This window comes from Triturus cristatus, chromosome 1_1 (genome assembly GCF_964204655.1).
Source record: "Triturus cristatus chromosome 1_1, aTriCri1.1, whole genome shotgun sequence".
Taxonomy (NCBI): Eukaryota; Metazoa; Chordata; class Amphibia; order Caudata; family Salamandridae; genus Triturus; species Triturus cristatus.
Window position 1 is genome coordinate 67,585,769 of NC_140579.1, and position 26,954 is coordinate 67,612,722.

The 26,954-nt window shown below is 46.2% G+C and overlaps 1 protein-coding gene across 1 annotated transcript in view; it reads right to left on the reverse strand.

Annotated features, from left to right (window-relative positions):
* The window catches only part of LOC146869433 (E3 ubiquitin-protein ligase TRIM39-like), a 106,695-nt gene that overhangs the window by 58,552 nt on the left and 21,189 nt on the right, over positions 1-26,954 (reverse strand). Inside the window, exon 4 of the mRNA XM_085599833.1 lies at positions 3,484-3,506. Within this exon, the coding sequence (XP_085455959.1) occupies positions 3,484-3,506 (23 nt within the window). The remainder of the gene's footprint in view (positions 1-3,483; positions 3,507-26,954) is intronic.

A 26,954-nucleotide genomic window follows, 5' to 3' on the forward strand; every position in this document is an offset into this window, starting at 1 on the left:
CAGTGCTGAGCCCATTTTTGGATATTTGGGGTAGTTCGTGCTTAGGCCCCTGTAACTTTTGGGCCATATAAAGTATTCATGTCAAATTTCCGTCCTTCTATTCCAACATCCTGAGGATTCTAAAGGTATCCAGGGTTTGTGGATTCCCCTGGAGGGGATCCAGAAATTAGCCAAAATACAGCAAAATTTAGAATTTTGGGGGAAAAATGGGAAAAAAGTGCTGCCGATGAAAGCGTTTGTTTTTTTCCCTGCAAATGATATCAACAAAGGGTTTGTGGTGCTCGCCTCCTTACTGCCATGACGTCATGTTTATCCTTCCATGGATATCAGCCCCTTTACTTCAGCAACTCTTTTGTTCCCTTGCCTCCCCCTGTTCCCTCCCGCAGTCTGTGACTTCTCTGGCCACCACCACCCACCCACCCACTCCCATTCCTGCCTTCTTTGGCGCCCGCATTTTTGTTTACAATGCAATAGGACTCGCGTAAATACGAGTCCTATTGCATTTGTAAATGCTTTTTAGGTCTCACCTGAGCCAGCGCATTTAGTAACTGGCTTTTAAAAGTGCAACCAAAGGCTTTTCTCGGCCTCCAGCGTTCGGGAACGCGCGCGTGAACGTGCACATGAGTCATCTAGCTTTTGTAATGGCTCACCCACCCTGCATTCCCAAAGTCTTCCGATAAAAAAAAGATACCTCACTTGTGTGGGTAGGCCTGGTGCCCGTGACAGGAAATGGTGCAAAACACAACATGGATACACCACATTTTTACAGTGAAAACCAATCCTTTTTTTGCAAAGTGCCTAGCTGTAGACTTTGAACTCCTAGCTCTGCTGGCACCCATGTAAACCTAGCAAACCTATAAAAGTTTGAAAACTAGACATCAAGGGGAATCCAGGATGGTGTGACTTGTGTGGCTTCCACCAGGTTCTCTTCCCAGAATCCCTTGCAAACCTCAAACTTTGTAAAAAAACAAAACCATTTTCCTCATATTTCTGTGTTGGAAAATTGTGGAATCTGCGTGGATCCACAAAATTCCACCCACCCTGCATTCCCCAATGTCTTCCGATAAAAATGTTACCTCACTTGTGTGGGTAGGCATAGGCCACGCGACAGGAAACGGTGCAAAACACAATATGGACACACCACATTTTTACAGTGAAAACTGACCCTTTTTATGCAAAGTGCCTACCTGTAGATTTTGAACGCTAGCTCTGCCGGCACCTAGGTGAGGTATCATTTTGCTCGGGAGAACAAAGAGAACGTTGGGTGGTAGTACATTTGTGTCGGCACGGTGATCCGACACAAAAAAAATATGGAGAAAGTGATTTTTTTACTTACATTTGAGGTTTGCAGGCGATTCTGGGTAAGAAAACGTTGAGGGGTCCACGCAAGCCATACCTCACTGGACTCCCCGAGTTGTCTAGTTTTCAGAAATGAGTGGGATTGGTAGGTTCCCCTAGATGGCCGCGATCTCAGGGGCAAAAAATCCCCGGTGCCCCCCTCCCTGCAAAACCCGGTCGTTTTATGATGGGTAATTTTGAAGTCTCCACAATATGTTTTGGGCCCTTGCCCGTCATGGGTACTTGACCCACCCACACGAGTGAGGTATCATTTTTATCGGGAGACCTGGGGGAGCGCTGAGTGTCTGGAAATTTGTGTCAGTCCGGTGATCCTACAACTTTCTCACACAGACATTTGAGAAAATTATGATTTTTTCAGCAAAATGTGAGGTTTGCAAGGGATTCTGGCTAGGGAAACGTTGGAGGATCCACGCGAGCCATACCTCCCTGGACTCTCACTAGTTTTCAGAAATGTGTGGGTTTGGTAGGTTACCCCAGATGGCCTCTTTTGGTATTATACTGACCGATCACCACCAGTCAGTCATAAAATGCTTCTTGCTTATTTCCCACTCCACTAGGAAATTCACAACACAAATATTCATAAATTGGCCCTTTTAATTGTATTGCACTACACATGGAATCACTTCCCTCGTTTCACCTGGGTGATCAGTTTCCATTCTGAAATGGTCTACTTTTATATGTTGTTATTTGCACTTCCCTTTCTACTACTAAGGAGACTTCGCTCTCCTTGTGGTGTACTAACGTTTACTTTTCCGCACACTATTATTTTTTCCTCAGGATGGTCGCTTATACATACAATTTTATATATATTTTAAATAGATTCTGACAAGATCTTCTCTGCATCTCTCGGACTACTTTTGGACATTGTCCTTACTACAGGGCGCTCAGGTATTCTATATTCTTATTAAATCTCACTACTAATGTTTATTCTTTCCTTGCATGCAAAATGGAACACTAAACATGCATATTTCTTCGTATCTTATAGAGCACAATGCATGCAAAATCTAGTTTTTCGCTTGTATTATAATATATACAGGCATTCTCTATGGCCCCCTTCCTTGGGTTCTCATCTTTCGGTCAACATCGCCTATCATGGGTAACACTTTTTATGGCTTTGGGTGAGCTGACGCTACAATGCATTTTTACACAATATCCTCAGTGCATTGTGACCGGCATATATAATTTCATGTCACTATTTTCCTTCGCCTCATCACTGCTATATGAGGTTGACACATATGAATTTTACGTAAAAGATCGCATGAGAGATGATGTTCCATTCCAATGTATGTATTTTTTATGCAGCCTTGACAAAGCCCAATGGACGAAACACGTGTCAGCTGCTTTTGCTCGTATAGACCAGATATTGGCCGTTCCTGCTTATATATAAACCGAACATTGTGGAAACTACAAATGGAATGAAATAACTTCACAAAAAAGAACAAAACATTTGATGGACTTGATATTAGGACTACTTTATTTATTAAATGGAATTTCTATGTGTGCTCTAGTACTTATTATTGTGTATATTTGTTGCCAAGGACATTGTCCTAAGCAGGTGAACACCCTCGGTGGCAGGGTGTCTGTAGTACCATGGTAGCACCTCTACCCCACATGAAGAAATATATTTATGTTTTAACATCCTTAACAATAGTGCTGAAAATTGGATCTGCAATTGTTGTGAGCATAGCCACCATATATGTCTGTATAGTTAGGAAATTATGACTTAGTTTTTGCACAACTCTGAATTTAGGAAAACCTGGGGGGACTTTTCCAGAATGGGCTTGCTTTTTCTGTATGTTCAGGGTACTTTTCGTACGACTTCAGATAAGCTTTAAAGATACAAATATGTTTTGTGAGGACAGAAGCTCATTTCTGTGGTAATTATTTCAAGACTCAAAAGAGTTTGCTGAAAACTTGCAGGGATTTATGAAAATTTAAGAGAGTTTCCTGATGACGCAGGGAAGGTTTCTGAGGACTTAAGATTTGTTTTGAGAATGTAAAGTGATTTTATGAGGGTCTGAAAGTTACCTAACACTTTGTGTGAGCTCAGTAGTGGTGTTTACACACCGCAGCATTGAGACCTGCTCCTTACACACTGACAGGAGGATAATAAACCAACCTTACCTGCTTAGGGTGCTTCTGACATCCTGCAAAACAGAGAAACAAACACAGTGAAATCAGTTTCCACAGGAGATGTTAAAGTTATGGCAGTATTTTTGGGAGAGAAACACTTAACTACCTATGGTTAGAAAATAGTGAGTGGGGTCACATGACAGAGTACATTCTGGGGTATTGCATGACTAAGAACAAAATGTGATATTCGGAATGGTAATGACACAGCACAGTGTCATTCATAATGGAGTCACAAAACACAGCACAGCACATTCTGATATTCTGAATGAGGTCACTTGGCACATTGTATGACGTTCGTAACAGGGTCACATGCATGGGCATCATTTAGGGATTGCCAGGGGTCGCAGCTGTGACTCCTGTCTTGCCCCTTGTGACCCCTGGCACTGCTTGTGCGACTTCTGGCTTCAGAGGAAGCAAAATGAGTACCGAGAACACAGCGGAAGCTCGCCCTTATGGGAGCCGTGCTCCACCTTTGTATTTCAAACAATTTTATATTAAACTAATAGTGAATAATAGATTATTTTTCACTGTTAGTGTAATAAAAAATGGAGCACGAGGATCTAGAATGAGTACTTGTGTGGCAGATGACAAATAAAAAATGCTTTTAAATGTACGTGGGGTACAAGCTTGGGGATCGGAGTGTGGTTGTGTGTTTGTGAATGTGTTTGTACGTGTGAGCATGAGTGTGTGTAAGTAACAGCGAGTGTCAGTGACAGGTAGTGTGTGAGAGCCACTAAAAGGGAGTGAGTGAGAATAAGTGAGGATGAGTGTCAGTGAGTATGAGTGAGTCAGAGTGCACGAGTGAAAATGTATTAGTGAGTAAGAGTTGGAGTGAGTGTGAGTGTGAATGAAGGAGAGAGAATGAGTGATACAGAGTGTGTGAGAATGACAGAATTAGAGCAAGTAAGTATGTTGGAGTCAGAGTAAGAATGAGTGAGAGTGAGGTAGACTGAGTGAGAATGAATGATTGAGTGTGGTTGAGTAAATGTGAGTGAGAATATGATGTAATGCTTGCTAGTCTGCCATTGGCCCTTACATACTGAAGGTAATTTGTGGCTTATAAAGGGACCTATGGAAAAATTCTACTGCTGGAATACTGGAGGCAATTGCTGGCATGGACAGGCACCTGTGAAAACCACTGCTACTGGCAGACTGGAGGCAATGTTTGGCATAGGGGGTAACTGTGGCAAGATACTGGCACTAGCTCATTTGAGATGCTTCTTGGCATAAGGGAGGAAAACCATGACATATGGTGGGCAACAATCACAAAATTCTAGTCCTGATGTACTAGATGTAATTCCACCCAGGTGCGATTTCTCCATGGGGGCATCGCCCCCCTGTATTTGCTGCCCCCCTGGACCCTAATATGCATTTAGACAGTTTATATTCCCGGTCGCAGTGCTTATATTACAGCGGTGGGTTGGCTGCACAGTGCAAGCTGTAGATTTTCAATTTATGAGTTGGCGGGGGCGTGGCATCATTATAGACATCACCAGAAGAGTGTCTGGGTCTAAAGATGTGTAAGTGCGCATGTCAGGATGGATGGATGTCTGCCTATGACCAACCCGGCATGCGCACATAAGGCCTCTCCTACCCGCACAACGTTAGTGAGCCAGGGATCATATCCGCAGCGACCCCGGTCTCCAAAGGAGAGCTGGCTTTGCCTGCTCCAGCCAATTCCGATGTTGCTCTTATGCTGTAAAGCAGCTTCTGGATTGGCTCAAGAGGCGAAGAGTAGGCCTAGTCTCGGAGGCAGCAGGTTTGGCTTTACAGAAGGACATGGCCAATCACATTATGCCTTTATTATGAAGTTACGCAGTGATGGGTCATTTTCTATCCCTTGCTGCTTTTCCTTCAGTCGCTCTACTGTTACCGCCTCATCATCATGCCTAGCCCAGGAAGTAGCAAAGACGAGGGCGAGAAGCGATTCGAGTAAGTAACAGATATGGTAATAAACTATTTTACAGGATTAATGTTTTCTCAAAATGTTTTACAAGACAGAAAATTAACCTGGTAAACAGACATAAGAGATGCCTGAGAAAATTATCAGACTATAGAAAAAATATCATGAAAACGGACCATGAAATTGAAGGGTGTAGAGAGCTAAACAACAGAGGAGTGAAAAATAAAATCACAAGGGGAAGCCAGATGAGTGAGGCACAAAAATATACATTTTCAGATTGGTAAAATGTAAACTTCATCACTTAAGTGTTACCATGCTACCTCGGAGACGATCTTAGAAGGCCAAGCGGCACTAAAACGGTAATACAGTACGACTTCAGGATGATAACATTTCAGAATAATAAGCAAACGTCCCGTGGACGTATGTTGGTTCATTACAGTAGGACTTCAGGATGATATATGTTTAATAATAAGCAAGCGTCCTGTGGTCATACATTGGCTAATTTTCAATGAAATTACTGTCTAGAATTATGGGGAGAAAATCCAGAAACATTTGAAGCAGGGGTCTGCAACCAGTCGGTTACGAGCTACTGGTAGCTCGCCGACAACTTGTCAGAACCTCGCAGCCTGACCCCCACTTTTGTATCCTGTCATAGCAATTTTATTTATTTTCAGGCCTTTTTGGCCTCTTATTCCTTCCTGCCCGCTTTTGCACACACCAACTGCTCCCATTGGCTACTAAGCTTCACTGGAGAGGGGTGGGGCAAAGCGAGTGACGTCAGTCCTGCAAGAACAGTGTTAAACTGCCCACCGTCAGTAACTGGTGCGCTTACAGTCCATGTTGGCTGGTTCCCATTGGCTGATATACAAGGCGGGATGTGCGTACACTGCCTCTGCCATCCCCGCCTTCAGTGACTCTGTCTGCAGCACTTGAAAAATGTAGGTTTGCTAGAGCGGTGCCTGTGAAGCTTTCTCTAGAAACAGAGGTGGATCAGCTGCTTTGCTAGTGCGGCACCTGTGGATGAGAAGCTTTCTCTAGAAACAGAGGTGCATCAGCTGCTTTGCTAGAGCGGCGCCTGTGGATGAGAAGCTTTCTCTAGAAACAGAAGTGCATCAGCTGCTTAGCTAGTTTGGCGCCTGTGGATGTGAAGCTTTCTCTAGAAACAGAAGTGCATTAGCTGCTTTGCTAGTGCGGTGCCTGTGGATTTGAAACGTTCTCTAGAAACAGAAGTGCATTAGCTGCTTTGCTAGTGCGACGCCTGTAGATGTGAAGCCTTCTCTAGAAACAGAAGTGCATCAGCTGCTTTGCTAGTGCTGTGCCTGTGGATGTGAAGCTTTCTCTAGAAACAGAAGTGCATCAGCTGCTTTGCTAGTGCAGCGCCTGTGGATGTGAAGCTTTCTCTAGAAACAGAAGTGCATCAGCTGCTTTGCTAGTGCGGCGCCTGTGGATGTGAAGCTTTCCCTAGAAACAGAAGTGCATCAGCTGCTTTGCTAGGGCAGTGCCTGTGGATGTGAAGCTTTCTCTAGAAACAGAAGTGCATCAGCTGCTTTGCTAGTGCGGGGCCTGTGGATGTGAAGCTTTCTCTAGAAACAGAAGTGCATCAGCTGCTTTGCTAGTGCGGCGCCTGTGGATGTGAAGCTTTCTCTCGAAACAGAAGTGCATCAGCTGCATCGCTAGTGCGGGGCCTGTGGATGTGAAGCTTTCTCTAGAAACAGAAGTGCATCAGCTGCTTTGCTAGTGCGGGGCCTGTGGATGTGAAGCTTTCTCTAGAAACAGAAGTGCATCAGCTGCTTTGCTAGTGCAGCGCCTGTGGATGTGAAGCTATCTCTAGAAACAGAAGTGCATCAGCTGCTTTGCTTGTGCGGCGCCTGTGGATTTGAAGCTTTCTCTACAAAATGAAGTGCATCAGCGGCTTTGCTAGTGCGGCGCCTGTGGATGTGAAGCTTTCTCTAGAAACAGAAGTGCATCAGCCGCTTTGCTAGTGCGGCCCCTTGGATGTGAAGCTTTCTCTAGAAACAGAAGTGCATCAGCTGCTTTGCTAGTGCGGCGCCTGTGAAGCTATCTCTAGAAACAGAAGTGCATCAGCTGCTTTGCTTGTGCGGCGCCAGTGACTGTGAAGCTTTCTCTAGAAACAGAAGTGCATCAGCTGCTTTGCTAGTGCGGCGCCTGTGGATGTGAAGCTATCTCTAGAAACAGAAGTGCATCAGCTGCTTTGCTAGTGCGGCGCCTGTGGATGTGAAGCTTTCTCTAGAAACAGAAGTGCATCAGCTGCTTTGCTAGTGCGGCGCCTGTGGATGTGAAGCTTTCTCTAGAAACAGAAGTGCATCAGCTGCTTTGTTAGTGCGGCGCCTGTGGATGTGAAGCTTTCTCTAGAAACAGAAGTGCATCAGCTGCTTTGCTAGTGCGGCGCCTGTGGTTGTGAAGCTTTCTCTAGAAACAGAAGTGCATCAGCTGCTTTGCTAGTGCGGCGCCTGTGGATGTGAAGCTTTCTCTAGAAACAGAAGTGCATCAGCTGCTTTGTTAGTGCGGCGCCTGTGGATGTGAAGCTTTCTCTGGAAAACGAAGTGCATCTGCTGCTTTGCTAGTGCGGCCCCTTGGATGTGAAGCTTTCTCTAGAAACAGAAGTGCATCAGCTGCTTTGCTAGTGCGGTGCCTGTGGATGAGAAGCTTTCTCTAGAAACAGAAGTGCATCAGCTGCTTTGCTAGTGTGGCGCCTGTGGATGTGAAGCTTTCTCTAGAAACAGAAGTGCATCAGCTGCTTTGCTAGTGCGGCGCCTGCGGATGTGAAGCTTCCTCTAGAAACAGAAGTGCATCAGCTGCTTTGCTAGTACGGCGCCTGTGGATGTGAAGCTTTCTCTAGAAACAGAAGTGCATCAGCCGCATTGCTAGTGCGGCGCCTGTGGAGGTGAAGCTTTCTCTAGAAACAGAAGTGCATCAGCTGCATTGCTAGTGCGGCGCCTGTGGATTTGAAACGTTCTCTAGAAACAGAAGTGCATCAGCTGCTTTGCTAGTGCAGTGCCTGTAGATGTGAAGCCTTCTCTAGAAACAGAAGTGCATCAGCTGCTTTGCTAGTGCAGTGCCTGTGGATGTGAAGCTTTCTCTAGAAACAGAAGTGCATCAGCTGCTTTGCTAGTGCGGCGCCTGTGGATGTGAAGCTTTCTCTAGAAACAGAAGTGCATCAGCTGCTTTGCTAGTGCGGCGCCTGTGGATGTGAAGCTATCTCTAGAAAAAGAAGTGCATCAGCTGCTTTGCTAGTGCGGCGCCTGTGGATGTGAAGCTTTCTCTAGAAACAGAAGTGCATCAGCTGCTTTGCTAGTGCGGCGCCTGTGGATGTGAAGCTTTCTCTAGAAACAGAAGTGCATCAGCTGCTTTGTTAGTGCGGCGCCTGTGGATGTGAAGCTTTCTCTAGAAACAGAAGTGCATCAGCTGCTTTGCTAGTGCGGCACCTGTGGGTGTGAAGCTTTCTCTAGAAACAGAAGTGCATCTGCTGCTTTGCTAGTGCGGCGCCTGTGGGTGTGAAGCTTTCTCTAGAAACAGAAGTGCATCTGCTGCTTTGCTAGTGCGGCGCCTGTGGATGTGAAGCTTTCTCTAGAAACAGAAGTGCATCAGCTGCTTTGCTAGTGCGGCGCCTGTGGATGTGAAGCTTTCTCTGGAAAACGAAGTGCATCTGCTGCTTTGCTAGTGCGGCCCCTTGGATGTGAAGCTTTCTCTAGAAACAGAAGTGCATCAGCTGCTTTGCTAGTGCGGTGCCTGTGGATGAGAAGCTTTCTCTGGTAACAGAAGTGCATCAGCTGCTTTGCTAGTGAGGCGCCTGTGGATGAGAAGCTTTCTCTAGAAACAGAAGTGCATCAGCTGCTTTGCTAGTGCGGCGCCTGCGGATGTGAAGCTTTCTCTAGAAACAGAAGTGCATCAGCTGCTTTGCTAGTGCGGCGCCTGTGGATGTGAAGCTTTCTCTGGAAAACGAAGTGCATCTGCTGCTTTGCTAGTGCGGCCCCTTGGATGTGAAGCTTTCTCTAGAAACAGAAGTGCATCAGCTGCTTTGCTAGTGCGGTGCCTGTGGATGAGAAGCTTTCTCTGGTAACAGAAGTGCATCAGCTGCTTTGCTAGTGCGGCGCCTGTGGATGTGAAGCTTTCTCTAGAAACAGAAGTGCATCAGCTGCTTCAGAAGCTGGCTGAGCCCCCGCTCCACCAAGCCATTCTCTGGAAATGATATAGGTTGACATGGATGCAGCCCCTCCGTGTGTTGCTCATCGTTGAATTCAGGTAACTAAAAGTCTAATGTAAACATTAATACACTTAAAAAAGCCCTTTTGTCTGCGTGTTTGTGCTGGTGAGTTTCCGTCAGTGCAGTGTGCCCTTCTCTTCAGAGTCAAGTGACATGATGGGGGGTTCCTCTTCAGCACCCTGCAGCATGACCTTCTGGGTGCTATCCAAAATGAATAACCAACAACAGCACCCATTAGCTAATAGCTTTTATATCAGATGGCACTTGCACGACCCTGGAATCCGCTCCAGCTCCCACATCTTAAACAATAGAGGCAGGTTCACAATTCCGGTGTGTGATATAATTAGGGGACAGGATGTGGCCTAACAGCTAGAGCGGTCAACTTCGAAGCTGGGGAACCGGGTTTGTGTCTCAACAGGGATGCTCAACATCCTGTGATTCTGGGCAAATCAGTTAATCTCTCAATGTCTAACAAAATGAATGCGTTTGTCTGTAACACAACTGGTGCTCATGAAAAGAGCTCTGAAACATTCTGGTCAAGTTTGCGCTATATAAAACTAAAAGAAAAATTATACTGTTATCTCAGGAAAGGTTACTTAAATACTTGTTCTTTTGGCAGTGCAGGCTGACTGGTGGGAAGCGGGTGGTGCATGTTCACGACTCCGTGTCCGGAGATAACTGGAAACGTGAGCATAGAGTGTTCGTTTTGGGTGTTCGTATCCCACCCCTTTCGCAAGCTCCCATCTCGGAAACCCCAACGCGCTAGCTGTGGTGTGTGTGTGTTGTTGAATTATTAGCTGCACTCTAGACTCTCAGTAGAGTATTCAAGTCACTAGACCTGCATTTTTTTAATTTTTCGAGGCCTGATCATGTAAATTAAAGCAGCGTTTCACAGGGATCTTTTATTTTTAAATACATAAAGTAATCGGAGTAATTCCTGGCCACAAACTGGAGCCAGGAACATTATTTTACATTTCTTTTAATTGAATTTGAATGACTTAGAGGATGTGGTGTAAGGGCCAGAGCTGCTGACTTCGATGCTGGGGATCCAGGTTCGAGTCTCGGCGTAGGCTCCACATCCTCTGATTCGGGGCAAATGACAATCTCCTATCTACTTTGGCCTATGGACAGCGCCTAAAAGCCCTCACTGGAAGCATTATAAATTGTAATAAAATAATGAGAGAGATGTAAAATCGGTTCCTGGCTCCGGTTTGTGCCTAGGGACCACTTGCAAGCGGTACTTTATTAGTGGGTACTAGGGGGGACTCCGGGAACAATGCACCGGTTGCTCGGCCTTTAGTAGCTCACAATGATTTTACTGATCAGAAGTAGCTCGCGCTACAGAAAAGGTTGGAGACCCCTGGTGTACACGGATTACTGGTAGCACCAATGGTCTCATGCAGTAAAAAGTTACAACTGTAGAACGAGCAGGATTTGCAAGAGGGACAGTCGGGCACCTATTCCGCACAGGTCCGTTGCCTGTGTCACCCTCCTATAGAGAATTCCAATGTTCTGATGTTGTTGTCCAAGTTGTGACATGCTGTGTGAACTGCGCATATTATTTACCAGCAGATCATAACAAAAAATACGAAGCATCCAATGTGAGCAAGTAGCGGCCTATAGGGGCATTGCATCAGGCGGAAGCGCGGACCACTTACCTATATATTAGGAGAAGGTGAACCTGTCTCGGGCCAACAGCTATGGCACTCTGTGACAACTCTGTAACACTGTAACAACCGCAACAGCAAACCCTGCCGTACTTCTGCACCGCCTTCAGCGTTACTGGTGGAAGCAGAAGTTTTATATTCTGAATTCAGCTTTGTCGCCAGAATGAAAGGAGACGTTAAAGAGACATTAAAGGGCGATGAAGGGCATAGTTTTCGGACTCTAACTGGAAAGTGTGGGCACGGATGTGTGCAGGCATTTTACAGTTTTCGGGCTTTTCAGAGATGCACAAAGCCCACAATGCCCATGTAAGCAGCTTGTTTTCCCACTCGCATACATGGGAGCAGATTGATTTTCAAGCAGTGTTGGTAGGGCGGGCGCTAATCTCTGCTCTGCCGGCGGCACGCAGAGTTTTTGCCAAACTCCATGCTCCAAGCAGAGCACAGAATGTGGCAAAACTGTGCCAAAGAAGCAGAGTTTTCCGCCCACTCCTAGAATCAACACTCCTGGTCACATGATCCAGCAGTGGGTCATACGAATGAGTTTACATGACACAGTCTGCTAGTCTAAAACATGACACAATCTGTGATATTCTGAATGTTATCACATGAAGCAGTGCAGTGTAGGATTTACTGAATGAGGCCACATGACATAGTCTGTGATATTTGGAATGGGGTCACATGACACTGCATTGTCTGTTATATTCTAATCTGTGTCACATGACCCAGGACATGGAGAACGTCACATAATATTATAAATCACGAATGATTTCCACCCGTAGAGGAGACATTTTACAAGACCTACAAATGATATCACACACACTGAGAGCACAGCTAGAGCGGCAAATGGAATTTGGTTTCTTTCCATGAACATTCTGTATGTCACGCTTTGAATATAGGTATTTGGACCCCTGCAGTGATGCGAGTCGTCGTAATGGGGTCTCATAGACTATAATCTTTGTTACAATTTAGCTACATGCTGTAATCTATAGCCCCTAGACACATACGGAGAGAGTGCATGTTACATGCGAGCTACATTTGGATGAGCATGGAGTGTGTCTATTGTGATTTAATGTATGGGGACAGGAGTCCATTTTGGATCCCCTGTGTGTGAATAGTACATATGATGGAGGAGCCAGATAGGGAGGTAGATTGTGGAAACCTTCTTGAGGTCTTTGAAGCGGACCAGACGTCTGTGAACGGAAAGGAATGAGTGAGACCAATGATGCTCTGAAGGTCGTTCGCTGTTCACTTCCTGCATTCTTCATCCTCAGAAGAGATGATGCAGTTCTGTGCAGCAGCCGGGAGGGAAGGCCTCTCTTCTGAGCCTTTGTCTCAGTTTCCTCTGTCACGGCACACACAGCTCCACTCTCTCTTCCTGCCAAGATTGAGTGACAAAGACTTTAACCCGACCAGTCCGTGCTAATAAATAAAATGTCAGAACTGCCTGAAGCCAGCTCCAGAGATCGAGCTCTCGAAGTTTCATCTACATCTAAAACAAGCATTTGCAATGCAATAGGTCTCGCATTGACGCGAGTTTGAGATATTGGCATTGTAAATGACAATGGCTTTTAGTTTTGTTTTTGTATTTATGTTTTATTAACGAAAACAAAAATAAAAGGCATTGTTATTTGCGTGAGTTGGAGGGGTGTCCAAGGGGCGTGAGGCTGTGGCAAAGAGGAGGGGGGCGGGAGGTAGGGTTGGGGGGAGGTCTAATGGCAGGGGCTTTGACAGTCACTTAACACCTCTCTCTAAAAACCTATACAATTGTAGAAATATACTGCGTGAAACGTCCTTTTAAATTGGACAACGTAACTTCGTGCAACGACTGAAAAATTAAAATATGCTAATGTGAGCAGATAAAGGCAACTGTCGGATTAAAATACTTGGATGTAATACACTTGGATCCCTCACAAATCCTTTTTCAGGAAACAGGCGAGACAAAAAAGAGCGGAAGTGAAAGCAGAGCGAGGCCAACAAAGGGAGGGGCAGGGCTCCTTAATGGAGCAGGGAGGGGATGGGTGGAGGCTCTTCTTAGTGCTTAGTGAGGTGTGTCACAAGCACTGTGTGTGGGGGAATGCAGTGTGTGCTCTAGTGAAGTGAATCCAGGCACAGGGTTTGCATATAAACCGCGCATGTGATTAGTAAAAAAACAAAACAAGCATTGGCACAGCCAATAGGTCTCGCTTTTGGGACCTTATAAGTATTTAGTTATGCAGCACAAAATCTTTGCCGCAACAAAATCAACTGTTGCATGGCTAAGCACTTTAAAGGTCCCAAAGGCGATACCTATCGGCTATGCCGATGCTTGTTTTTTTTGTTGCTAATCACAGGCGCGGTTTATATGCAAACCCTGTGCCTGGATTCACTTCACTAGAGCACACACTGCATGCTCCAATGCTTCTTATATCTCTTCTGGAACCCTCCATGATGAGCTGAGGGGATCCCTGCTGGTAATCTTGCATCGGAGGCCTTCTGGCAACCCTCCATGATGCGCTGAGGGGATCCCTGCTGGTAATCTTGCATCGGAGGCCTTCTGGCAACCCTCCATGATGCGCTGAGGGGATCCCTGCTGGTAATCTTGCATCGGAGGCCTTCTGGCAACCCTCCATGATGCACTGAGGGGATCCCTACTGGTAATCTTGCATCGGAGGCCTTCTGGCAACCCTCCATGATGCACTGAGGGGATCACTACAGGTAATCTTGCATCGGAGGCCTTCTGGCAACCCTCCATGATGCACTGAGGGGATCACTGCTGGTAATCTTGCACCGGAGGCCTACTAGCAACCCTCCATGATGCACTGAGGGGATCCCTACTGGTAATCTTGCATCGGATCCCTTCTGGAACCCTCCATGATGCACTGAGGGGATCACTACTGGTAATCTTGCATCGGAGGCCTTCTGGCAACCCTCCATGATGCACTGAGGGGATCACTACTGGTAATCTTGCATCGGATCCCTTCTGGCAACCCTCCATGATGCACTGAGGGGATCCCTTCTGGAACCCTCCATGATGCAGTGAGGGGATCACTGCTGGTAATCTTGCATCGGATGCCTTCTGGCAGCCCTCCGTGATGCACTGGGTGGATCCCTTCTGGAACCCTCCGTGATGCACTGAGGGGATCCCTGCTGGTAATCTTGCATCGGATGCCCACTAAAGTCATCTTGCCTCATGTGGTCACCATTGAAACAGAAGCTCCGGGGGGTTTTCATTGAACAGTAGCAGCTGATATCACAGAGAAGGATGCAGACTTCTGTTCTCTGCAATGATCAAAGAGTGGTTTACCAGTGAGGCGATAGCAGTCCAATGTACAAACAAGCACCCGCATGCGTTGCAATGTACAGCATGCCCTGCTCATAAAAGGGAATGGTCATTAGGGTCACATTTCATATGGCACAGGCAGCCTCTCCTGATGTCGTCACTTGCTGTTGTCCTTGGATGAATCAGTGTAGACCTCTGTACGTGGAATTCAGAACTGTAAAGCCAACTTGGCAACGCTTCCTGGAGCAGCGTGAAAACACAGGGAGTTTGCATAAGTCCACTGTGCTCATTGATACGTTCCCATAAGGAGGCCATTAGAATGGCAGACAGGCAGAGATGCTTCAGTAACAGCACAGGGAACGAGTGCCAGCCAGCTGAGGGAGGAGCAGTGATGAAGAGCCCTTCCAGGAGACCCCTCGCACCACAACTGCAGATTTACAACAAAGACACCGCTTTGTGCGTTCTTGGCTTGGCTGCCAGCACTATATGCTGTGCTTTGCAGAAAAGTCACTCCGGCTGTACCTGGACAAAGACTCATACTCAACCAGACACCCACCCGAAAAGGACACACCATCATAGAAATACAGACAGGCACACAAAAAGACACATACATGCACAAACACACACAAAACCTATATAAAAGTTACCCAAATTCTGACATAGCACACAGAAACACAAACATACCGCACAGCCAGCCTACACCAAGACACACGCAACCCCATGCATATTAAGAAACACACCATTCACACACATATACAAAAACACTTGAATGAAAAGAAATGTACATACAGACCTACTGAAACACGCGCAGAAACACATGCATTGAACAAGCACGCGCACAGAACCATAGTCTTGTTAGAAGAGATTACCACCACATACAGGCACACTAACAAGCACACAGGTAAGCACGTCTACAAAACAAATAAAAACAGATGCACACATGCATACATGCATGCACACACAGCTCGGAGAGAACCACAGATGGCCAAAGCACATGTAGGTAGACACAGACATACCTGCACATGTACACACACGCACAGGCAGAAAGAACACACAACACACATACTGATACACACATACCCCAAATAGCCCCTTCCACACAGAGATACCCATAGACATGCACCTTTCCACTCATACTGTGCACGCACATGCATGCACACAACAAGCACACTCCTTGAAGCTGCTGGACGTTACAGCGCAAGAACTCATCTTAATATTGCCGTCAATAGTCTTCTAATCACCCGCGGCACAGAATCACTGACATGACGTCACGGAGTAAGTCAGTGAGGTACAGTGATGAAATGAGGCACTTGGCTGGGTTACGAGATGGTGTCAATCATAATTGTAGACTGTCACTCAAAATCACACTGAAATTATGAAAATGTCAAACATAAACGATCTAAAACCTTTGCTTTTATGGCACTGTCTGGCTATCCCATTCAGTAAAGAGATGAACATATAGCGTCAAAGCGCAGCAGCACTGAGTAACATTAATTACACCGCTCCGTGTATGGGCGGGGTTACGGAGCTGCTATCCAATAGGACAGAGCCTTGAAGATAGCCAATGATCAGAAAATACACATAACCTATGGATGCCCCATATTGGTGAACCTCGTCAAACAGTACGGCCATCTTGAAACTTCAAGGTGGTGTCCTCCTCATATTAAAATAATATTTAATAAATAACTTTTCTCAAGCTCACTTGTTTGCACAAGTTTGATTGTTTTATACTTAGTCTTCTAACTCACTATGTTGCTCTAAAGAAATCAAAGTAAAATATTATTTTTTAAATTTGAAAGTGCATTTTATCTCTGATCCTAAAAACATGTTTTTTCTAATGAAGTTTAAAATGGCTATTCTATTCGGCCGCTTTCAAGCTCCTAATTCGCAATTCCTCTATTAATGCAGTTTACAATATAATATTTCCACACTGCCCTGTAACCTTTGCGAAAGTCATCGCGATCGCTCTGAAAGCGAAAGTGATCGCGATCGCTATGACGCGCTAAAGCACAGTTTTCAAAGTGCTGCTGGCGGCCAGCTGCGCGCGTGCACGATCACGTGAACGCAAGCGCTAGGCCAGCCAGCAGCACTTTGAAAACTCACATAGAAAATGTGTCTCCGAGCCGGCGCATGCGCTGGGCCCAGCGAGACCTAAAAACATGGACGCGCAGCCCGAAAGTGAAAGAGACCGTGCACCCATCCCCCCAAGAATTCTGATAACCCCATCCCTCCTCGCCAAATTCTTCAGTGCTCTGTTGAAATATTTGAAAATGTACAGTGTGGGAGTAAAGGGAAGCTAGGAGGGCGAGCCGAGCAATCTCCCGCAATCACTGCAAGTCAAGGACTGGTGTCATCCCAAACTTCACCAGCGCAGTTTCTTGCACACTTTCCTCCACTGGACGCAGAGGCGTTGGCTATCCTGACAAACAAAGTTAAATCTGGCTCACCGGCTGATCCTTGTCCCCCTAGGATCTTTCAGCTGGCTCGCCCTATCCTGGAATATCAGATTCTCTCGCTTCTCAACAACTCCCTGGCCACTGGTCAGGTGCCGAGTAACCTGAAGGAGGCCAGAGTTATCCCCCTATTGAAGAAGCCAGGAGCCGACAAGGCTGATTTGAAAAATTACAGGCCAATTTCACAACTGCCCTTTCTGGCCAAAGTTATGGAGCAACATGTCCTAAAAAATCTCTCTGAGTATTTGGACACATTTAAGCTGCTGCACCCACGTCAAGCAGGTTTCAGAGCCTATCATAGTACGGAGCTAGTCATGTTGTCCGTCCTTGACGACCTTAGATTGAATGCTGATAGGAGAGAGCCGAGCGCACTTGTGCTCTTGGACCTCTCTGCAGCATTCGATACGGTCAGCCACTCCATCTTGCTGACCCGTCTGATGGACCTGGGAATCAGGGGTACGGCCCTTGACTGGCTAAGATCATTTCTCTCTGGCCGCTCACAAAGGGTGCAGCTCGGCGATTGCTCCTCCAAGAGAGGTGTCATCCCATGTGGCGTACCACAAGGCTCTGCGTTGTCACCGCTGCTCTTTAATATCTATTTGCAACCCTTAGTCTCCGCTCTATCCAACCTGGACTGTCGTATTTTTAACTATGCTGACGACACCCAGCTTATTCTGAGGATTGACAACTCAGCCATCGCCCAAGAGACGGCCCAAAATATCTTAAGATTCACAACAAACTGGATGACAGCTAACTCTTTAAAAATCAACCCTAATAAAACGGAGGTTCTTGTCGTCCCAACCATTAATAACTCCTGGGGTGGCCTGTTCTGGCCCAAAGAACTTGGGACTCCTCCCTGTCCAGCCCCAGTTGTGAAAAGCTTGGGAATCAAGATCGACACAGATCTCTCGCTGAGTCATCAAGTCTCTTCAGTGGTGAGCACCTGCTCCGGTATCTTGAGGCAACTGAGGAAGTTGGTCCCTATTCTATCTACCTCCTCCATGAAATCCATAGTCTCGGCTACAATTTTGTCGCGTCTCGACTATGGGAATGCGCTTTATCTGGGCCTTCCTCAGAAGCTTACTAACCGGCTCCAGGTGGCGCAGAATGATGCTGCTAGGTTGGTTTTCGGCCTTCCTAGGAGGGCCCATGCATCACCTCTGCTCTTAGATCTACACTGGTTGCCCGTTAGACAACGCGTGAAATTCAAGGCCCTGTGCATTGCCCATAAGTCTCTTTATGGGCAAGCCCCTAGCTACATTAGGGATCGCCTGGCTAAGTATGTTCCAGGACGTCTACTTCGATCTGCAGATGCTTTCCAGCTAGTCTGCCCCCGCAGCAATTTGGTTTCCAAAGGCGGACGTGCCTTTTCTGTTATCTTGCCACGTCTTTGGAACCAATTGCCGGAGGCCCTACGGAAAGAACCAGGCCTACTCCCCTTTCGTAAGCTATTGAAAACGTTGCTTTTCAGAGACTCTTCCTAAGATCCCTGTCACCGGGACTGTCTTTGCCGGGCTGTTTTGTGTATCTCCTTCTGCCAGCGCTAAGAGACCTGTCGGTATATATGCGCTATATAAATCCCCCTACAAATACAAATACAAATACAAGTGCGTGCTTGAAACTGGTGTAGTGCTTAGTGAGGTGTGTGTCAACAGCAGCACTGTGTGTGTGGGGGAATGCAAGCGCCTAGAGGTCATTGAGCTTGCATTGCTGTTAACGCTGCATGTGGAATGGCCTCTAGGCGCTTGTATGAACAGGGTGCTGGTGAGAGATCTTGCTCATGGTACTGCAAGCACTTGTATGATGATTGTGTGATGCTGATAAGTAATTATTAGCACTGCATACTGATTAGCCTCCAGGCGCCTGCATGAACAGGATGCTGGTGAGAAGTAGTGATTTACTTGCAGTGCAGTCTCAATGCACCGTAGGCACTTGTCTGGTAAGCGTATGATGTTGAGCAGTACCGAATGATTAGCACTGCATTTCGAAAGGCCTCCTTGCGCTTGAGTGAAATGCGTGCTACGAGAGTCACCGATTAATTAGCCCTGAAACGGAATGTCCTCTACGGGCAGGGACGAATTGTGTGTTAGTCATAGGGAGAGAATTATAATACTTTTACTGAGTTTTATATAGCTCGGAGTTGACCCGAACCACCAGCTGCACATTCATTTTTTGTTGTTGTTGTGCACGGGGATTTGCCCAGAATCACAGGATGTTGAGCGTCCCTGCTGATACTCGAAACCGGTTCCCCAGCTTCAAGTTCGACTGCTCTAGCCGTTAGGCCACATCCTCTCCCCTACCGGACTGCTTACCGGACAGAGGTACTGAGTGACAGGCAAGCTGAAAGGCCTCTCGGAGCCTTTAAGAAATCGGTAGTGGTGAGAGCTGCTCAGTTATCAGCAGTTCAAACAGAATGGCCTCTAGGCGCTTGTTTGAGCTGGGTGCTGTGAGATATATCAGATTGTTACTCAAATAATTTGAACATGCTTCCTCTACCACAAAAGGATGATAGGCGGAGGACGGGAACACAACAGTAGCCACGCCTGTGACCACGGGGTCAAACTCATGTCCCTGCCCTGGGGCAGGAGTACGGCCGTCTGTCCGATCCAATGGAACGTGCTTGTGGAGCACAGGTCTTCCCTCTGCGTGAGTTGGAGGGGTGTCCAAGAGGCATGAGGCTGTGGCAAAGAGGAGGGGGCGGGCGGGTGGTAGGGTTGGGGGGGAGGTCTAATGGCAGGGGCTTTCGCAGTCACTTAATACCTCTCTCTAAAAACCTATACAATTGTAGAAATATACTGCTTGAAACATCCTTTTAAATTGGACAATGTAACTTCGTTCAACGTCTGAAAAACTAAAGTATGCTAATGTGAGCAGATAAAGGCAACTGTCGGATTAAAATACTTGGATGTAATACACTTGCATCCCTCACAATTCCTTTTTGAGGAAACAGGCGAGACAGAAAAGAGCGGAAGTGAAAGCAGAGCGAGGCCAACAAAGGGAGGGGCAGGGCTCCTTAATGGAGCAGGGAGGGGATGGGTGGGGGCTCTTCTTAGTGCTTAGTGGGGTGTGTCAACAGCAGCACTGTGTGTAGGGGAATGCAGTGTGTGCTCTAGTGAAGTGAATCCAAGCACAGGGTTTGCATATAAAACACGCCTGTGATTAGCAACAAAAAAACCGAAACCTATTGCATTTTCAATGCTTGTTACTGTTGAGCTCCCATTATTACAGCAAACATTGCCTGCAGCCAGCAAATACAAACGCATGCTGTCTCCCGTACCTTGCAAAATAATCATGCAGCGTCTTTACAAGTTCAAAACGGGCCTTATTTGCAAATGTGGGCCATTTTTTTTAGCTACTGGGGGACACTTTTAATTTGGTTCCCCCTGGCTACTTTTTTGTCCCAGTCCGACCCTGCCCTTGTCCCACGGACAAATTCAATCGAACTGTTCGTTCTGCTATGGTTGTGGTCGGTGAGATAAGCTAGGGGTGATGAATGAGCGAAGCGTTGTTACCCAACTGCTGCTGGAAGAAAAATATCCGTTATCGTCCAACGAGAGTACAGGAAACCAAAGAGAGCTGGGCCATGCCTCGTAGGCAGTATTTTCCACGGTGCCACGCGCCAGCGATGTGTTTATTAATAATGGATTGAGGGTACTCCCCCACAGACCGCGTCAAGGCAAGGGTCAGAGTTCACGATCCCCATGACACTTCTCAAAGGTCAGTCATCCACGATAGAGACGCTATACTTCCCCAGCCCCCTTCCTTCCTCCTCCCCCGTGCAGCAAGCCGCGAGACATTTCCACTCCAGTGTTCAGCTTTGGTACCTACCTGCATGCGGATGCCATCGCTAACCTTTCCCCAGATGGGTACAGCACGACGCCGCAGTAAACAGAAATATAATCCATTTATGATTAATATAAATCTAAGAACTAAATTATCTGAAGCTGCGTGTGTGTCTGCGGCTCCGAACCAAGAAAAAACCAGGGTCAGGCAGGCAAAAAAAAAAACGATCATAAAAGCGATCGCTAATGTAAAAATAAAAAATAAAAACACGCGTGCGAGTGGAGCACGCGCTCACCACTGCGAGCCATATGTGTTTTCAATTATCGCACCCGTGTCTGGGCACGACAATTGAAAACATATGGGCTTTGGTGCGCGTAACAGACACCAATAGGCCATGGCCGGAGCAATGCGCCCGCCTTTGGCCTATTGCGTGCTCTGTTTTAAAAAAACACGCACACAAAGCCCAATAGCGGAACCCAAAAGGAAAAGCACACGCACGAGCGTGTGCGATTCCAGGGTCCGTTTTCAAACCCCGGACAAAAGGGCACTGGCCTGCACGAGCACTGCTACGCAGTGCAACGCAGGGCGCGAGCCCTAAAAACTAGGACTAATACAAGTAAGAAACCCAGGTCAATGTGCCAGGAGTCTCTTTGACCAGTGTCAAGACCCACAAAGCATTGATGGAGATAAATATTCCATTTCCAGAGCCAGGATCCCGGATTGCTGCTTCCTTACAGGTGAGGGCAACCTGAAAAGGACCCCTGCAAGGAGAGCTGTAGGCTGCCTATTGAATAGAGGAGCTGTGCTGGAGAAAGGTGATTGGTGGATTACAACCCCAAGTGAGAAGCCTGCCTTGTGAGGTCATCAGCCCTTCTGACTAGTAAGTAAGGAGCGGTGCAAGAGAATTGGACCCTAACCCTCCTCGTGGAAGAGGCCAACTCACTGAGCAGAAGATTCACTGAAAGTGTGTCCAGGAGGAGGTACGACCATAACAGGTACTGGAAGTGTGCCCAGGAGGAGGTATGAGCAGAAGAGGTACTGGAAGTGTGCCCATGGAGGAAGTACGAGCAGAAGAGGTCCTGGAAGGGTGCCCAGGAGGAGGTATGAGCAGAAGACGTACTGGAAGTGTGCCCATGGAGGAAGTACGAGCAGAAGGGATGCTGGAAGTGTGCCCAGAAGGAGGTACGAGCAGAAGAGGTACTGGAAGTGTGCCCATGGAGGAAGTACGAGCAGAAGAGGTACTGGAAGTGTGCCCAGGAGGAGGAGGTATGATCAGGAGAGGTACTGGAAGTGTGCCCAGGAGGAGGTATGATCAGAAGAGGTACTGGAAGTATGCCTAGGAGGAAGTACGAGCAGAAGAGGTACTGGAAGTGTTCCCAGGAGGAGGAGGTATGAGCAGAAGAGGTACTGGAAGTGTGCCCAGGAGGAAGTACGAGCAGAAGAGGTACTGGAAGTGTGCCCAGGAGGAGGAGGTATGAGCAGAAGAGGTACTGGAAGTGTGCCCATGGAGGAAGTACGAGCAGAGGAGGTACTGGAAGTGTGCCCATGGAGGAAGTACGAGCAGAAGGGATGCTGGAAGTGTGCCCATGGAGGAAGTACGAGCAGAAGGGATGCTGGAAGTATGCCCAGGAGGAGGAGGTATGAGCAGAAGAGGTACTGGAAGTGTGCCCAGGAGGAGGAGGTATGAGCAGAAGAGGTACTGGAAGCATGCCCAGGAGGAAGTATGAGCAGAAGAGGTACTGGAAGTGTGCCCAGGAGGAGGAGGTATGAGCAGAAGAGGTACTGGAAGTGTGCCCAGGAGGAGGAGGTATGAGCAGAAGAGGTACTGGAAGTGTGCCCAGGAGGAAGTACGAGCAGAAGGGATGCTGGAAGTGTGCCCAGGAGGAGGAGGTACGAACAGAAGGATTACTAGAAGAGTGCCCTGAAGGAGAAGTTAAAAACCGAAGGGGTAGTGGAAGTGTGCCCTGCAAGAGGAGGAAAAGGCAGAAGGGGAACCATAAGAGTGGCCTGCAGTAGGAAGTACAAGCCAATGGGGTACTATAAGAGTTCTCTGCAGGGGGAGGCGGTACAAGAAGAATGAGCACTAGAAGAGTGCCCTGCAAAAGGTGGAGGTACCGGCAGAAGGAGTAGTTGAGGAGTGCGTGTAAGTGGAAGCCATCTAGGAAATGAGGTCACACCCGCCCAGGAAGAACAAAGAACTGTGACCACCTCTTGTGCAGTTATGGACTTTTAAAGGATCTGCTTCTGTGAAACTCCTGCCAATTACTGGATTAATTCATCGCAGAATGGGGTGCGCTGTTGGAGTGAAGAGGCTGAGATGGGAGACCCTCTATAACATTTTGGAAAAGAACCAGGCATGAACAGAGGATTTCGAGTATTCTACTCTTTATGACAAGTTGCCTATGACCTGCATGCAGAGTGGCTAATTTACACGTTCATGTCAGAATAAGGACTCAAGCGCACTGTTTAGAGGATGACACCAGATTCAAAGTAAAAGTGTCCTCACTATAAATAGATAATAACTCTAAGAGAGTATGTAAACAATTGAAGAAATAATTGGGAAACACTATTGGTTCAATGTTTACAACCGTGAACCCCAGTGCGCTGTAGCTGCTATATTGATTCACAGCAAATGACTTCACCTCGATGACCACTCTCAGAGGACCAGCATTTGTGATATGATACTCTGTGACATCAGAGCTTTTAGGAAGACCTGAGCATAAGACTATCATGGTAATTTATGACCATCAATGACGTAAATTGTGTTTTAAGTTCAATATGATTCAGAATGTGTCAAAAAAATATCTTTCTAGTAAACATTGACTTTTTTTTGTATACCTAATAATCATATTGTTTGTTATTTACATGTCTCTCTAAAATTCTACGCTCTTTGAGGGTACCTCTCCCCACATCTGTGTATTGTCTATTGAAATTCTAAGATAGTAGAATTACTGCCCTAGTGGGAAGTGACAAGCGCAGGACCACTATCATCAGATAACCCAAACATATAGGACCGTTTGAGTTCATCAACAGGTCATGGGCCATCGTCCTCAACTGACACAAGAGGTTCATCACCAGGTCAGGAGTCATCTTCCTGTAACTGTAAGAGAGGCTACATCAAAAGGTCACGTGAGAGCATCCTAGACTGAGTCGCAAGGTCATATCAACGGGTCCAGGTCCATCATTCTAGCAGGGGGCAAGAGTGGTCCTCTCTGTAAGAAGGATGAGCCACCCTGGATTGTGGGTCTTACCGGTCCCACTTCATTTCTCATCACTGACACAGAACTATACGCCAAACCTTTAGCTACATTGGTGATGGTGGGCTTGATTCCCAAATTGGTCACCCAGGGAAACATAGCTTTACTATCTATTGTTTGTAGCAACATTGACAGGTCATGGTGTAGTGAATCAGCCACTTTTGTGGTCTGACACCCTATGATGACCCTCAACCACCACCATTCTGTACTGACTTAAGTGTGTTCTGTCTTTTAGTGGAATAGTCTTTCCAAGAATAGAAGGTATGGGGTGTTGAGGTGCAGTGCTGTGGGTGGTGGTGCACACATGTGCTGAATGTTGTATACTGAGGGATTAAGTGTATAATGTTATTTGGGTTAGGTGAATTATGACTTTGACCTATTGGCTTTGACGTGGTCTAATGTCATTCTGCCTTCTGACTTTACCTTGCTTCAAACTTTTCTGTGTGCACAGTGGTGCTTGTAAGTTGTGTGGATGAGAATTATAGGTGCTCCTTTGACATGGTCTCATGTCATCTTGCTTTTCAATTCCATCCTGCTCTGGGCCTTTGTGTGCATGGCTTAACTAACTCTGAAGCCATTTTCTGTCTCCTGCACGAAGCGCATTTTACTGACTAGAGAGAACTGGTTCTTATCAGAGGAATGTACATGGTTTGACTTTTAGTCATAACAGGGGCCTGATCAACCCTTGCTCTGACCTTGAAGCAAGCTGGTACTGGCTCTCATGAGAACTAGGGGGCGTGGCTTGCTAGAAGCTTCGCTGTGTTTTGAATGTGTATTAAAAAGGGGAGTCTACACTGGCTCGGTGGAAGTTCATCCGTGGAGCAGACGTGCTGTCATGGAAAAGTGGTGTCACCTCTGAGCTTTCGCCCGGTTCAAGCAATGGACTCCCCTTGAACAAAGTGGGGTGAAATGATGGAGCAGTAGGTGAGGTGTCTCTGCTACTAACTGTCTCTTGATTCTTTACTGATTATTTCCTTCCCTTCTTATTTTCTGATTCTTATATCCATATATATGTATATTTCTAAATATATATTTGCCTTGATTGGGTTTCAATCATACTATTGATATGTTAGAGTCTGCTATGTTAGGTGCATTTGGCTTACTGGGTGGTGCTATTTACAAATAAATACATCCCAGATATACCAATTCATCTTTTCCTTGTAGCAGGAGGTGTGGACTCTTCTTGGCCAAGTATTCTGTTGTAGAAGGATGGGTGAATTCCCTTCTAGCAGGTAATTGTGTTATAGGAAGTTGGCGCTACTCCTCACAAGTGATGCGCAAATTATTGTTTTCTTGCCTTGCCTTTGGGGGAGTGTTGAAAGTTTGCCCACCTTAGGAAGTGCTGTGTATATGTTATATTCCATAAGTTTGGAACTGATATTCTCTCCCTGGGAAAGTGACGGTACATTCCTTGGTCCAGGGGAGATCTAAGGTTTGTCATTACATTTTTGGCGTAGTCGGCAGGATATGAACGTTGATTTAAAAGGGGAAGAAATATGTTTTGGTTTTTTTAGAAATTGAAAGCAGACTCTTAGATATCAATTGATTTATTTGAATGGGGGTAGCCCATATGATGTGCTGGCTCGTGAAGTGAGCTAATTGTGCTGAGTTAGAATTGGTGTGTGTGTGTTTAAGTGTGTTTTGTAAAAAGTGCTTATAAATAGCTTGCTACGTGAGGCAGAAAGGGCTGGATCCCTTTCAAGTGTTTGTTAAGAAATGCATATCAAATGTTTTCAGTTGCAAAGTGAATGTAAAATGTCAGAGCATAACTCTGAAGCGTGGGACTCCCTCGTGATTCCAGACTCCGGAGTTGCCATGAAGGTTGTTAATCAGCAGGAGATTAATGACATTTTAGACAGAGACAGCGGTGTTATTTTAAATGTGTTGGTTAATATGCATCAAACATGTTAGCATTTGCTAAAAGAACGTAGTGAGTTGAAAACAGAGCTAGTTGATGCCCAGTTTGAAAATATATCTTTGAAGACAGAATTAAATGTGTACCAGGCTGTGAAGCTGTTTACTTTGACGAGCCAGAATGATTCAGATGTGATAAATGTTACAGAGAATGCAGTCAGTCTACGAGCTACACAGATGGTTTTAATTAATTCTTCTGAGGAGCTTTCTCAGCCAGAAAGGAATGTGCATGAAAGTAAACAGACTAATGTTTTAGGCTTAACGATCACCGGTTGTGGACATAAATTAGACATGACAGTGAATGATACATTTTGCTTCGAAAGAGAAATGCAACAATATGATTTTGGATGTGAACAGCAGATTGTGTACAATGATTACAGGAAAGTGCAGGAAAATGAAAGGTTACTTTTAAATTCAGATGCTGGACAAATGCAGATGATTCTGTGGTTTCTGGCACCAAAAGATACTGGACAGAACAGCGTTAGAGAAAATGTGGTTTGCCTATGGGAGATTGCAATGGTTATTAAGTGGCATGTACAGATAGACAAACAGTTTGCACAGGATTTAATAGAAGGTCCTGAGGTGGAGTTTGAAACACAAGATTCCCCAGTGAAGGTGCCCCATGTTACAAAGGAAATTAATTTGAAACAGTACAGAATGCCAGATGGCGTGCAGGGATCAGTGAGATCATGCAGGGCTTGACAGATTGAGGTGGTGACAATTCTTGGCGCATGACAGATGATTATTGGGAATTGGACAAATATATACCTTCTTTGACTGATGCTGTCCCAGATATAGTTACAGAAGTAGCATGGGACTTGATATGTGACTTTTGATATTGCAAATGCTTTTTTCTTTTTGATATGTCAAGACAAGAGCAGTTCAGTTTAGTTTTTTTCATGAGGTGTTAGACTAATGACAGTTAAGAATTTGCTTGAATTAGTTAGACAGAATGGGGGAGCATTTTCAGATTAAAGAATGTGAAGTCTTGCTGGAGGTCA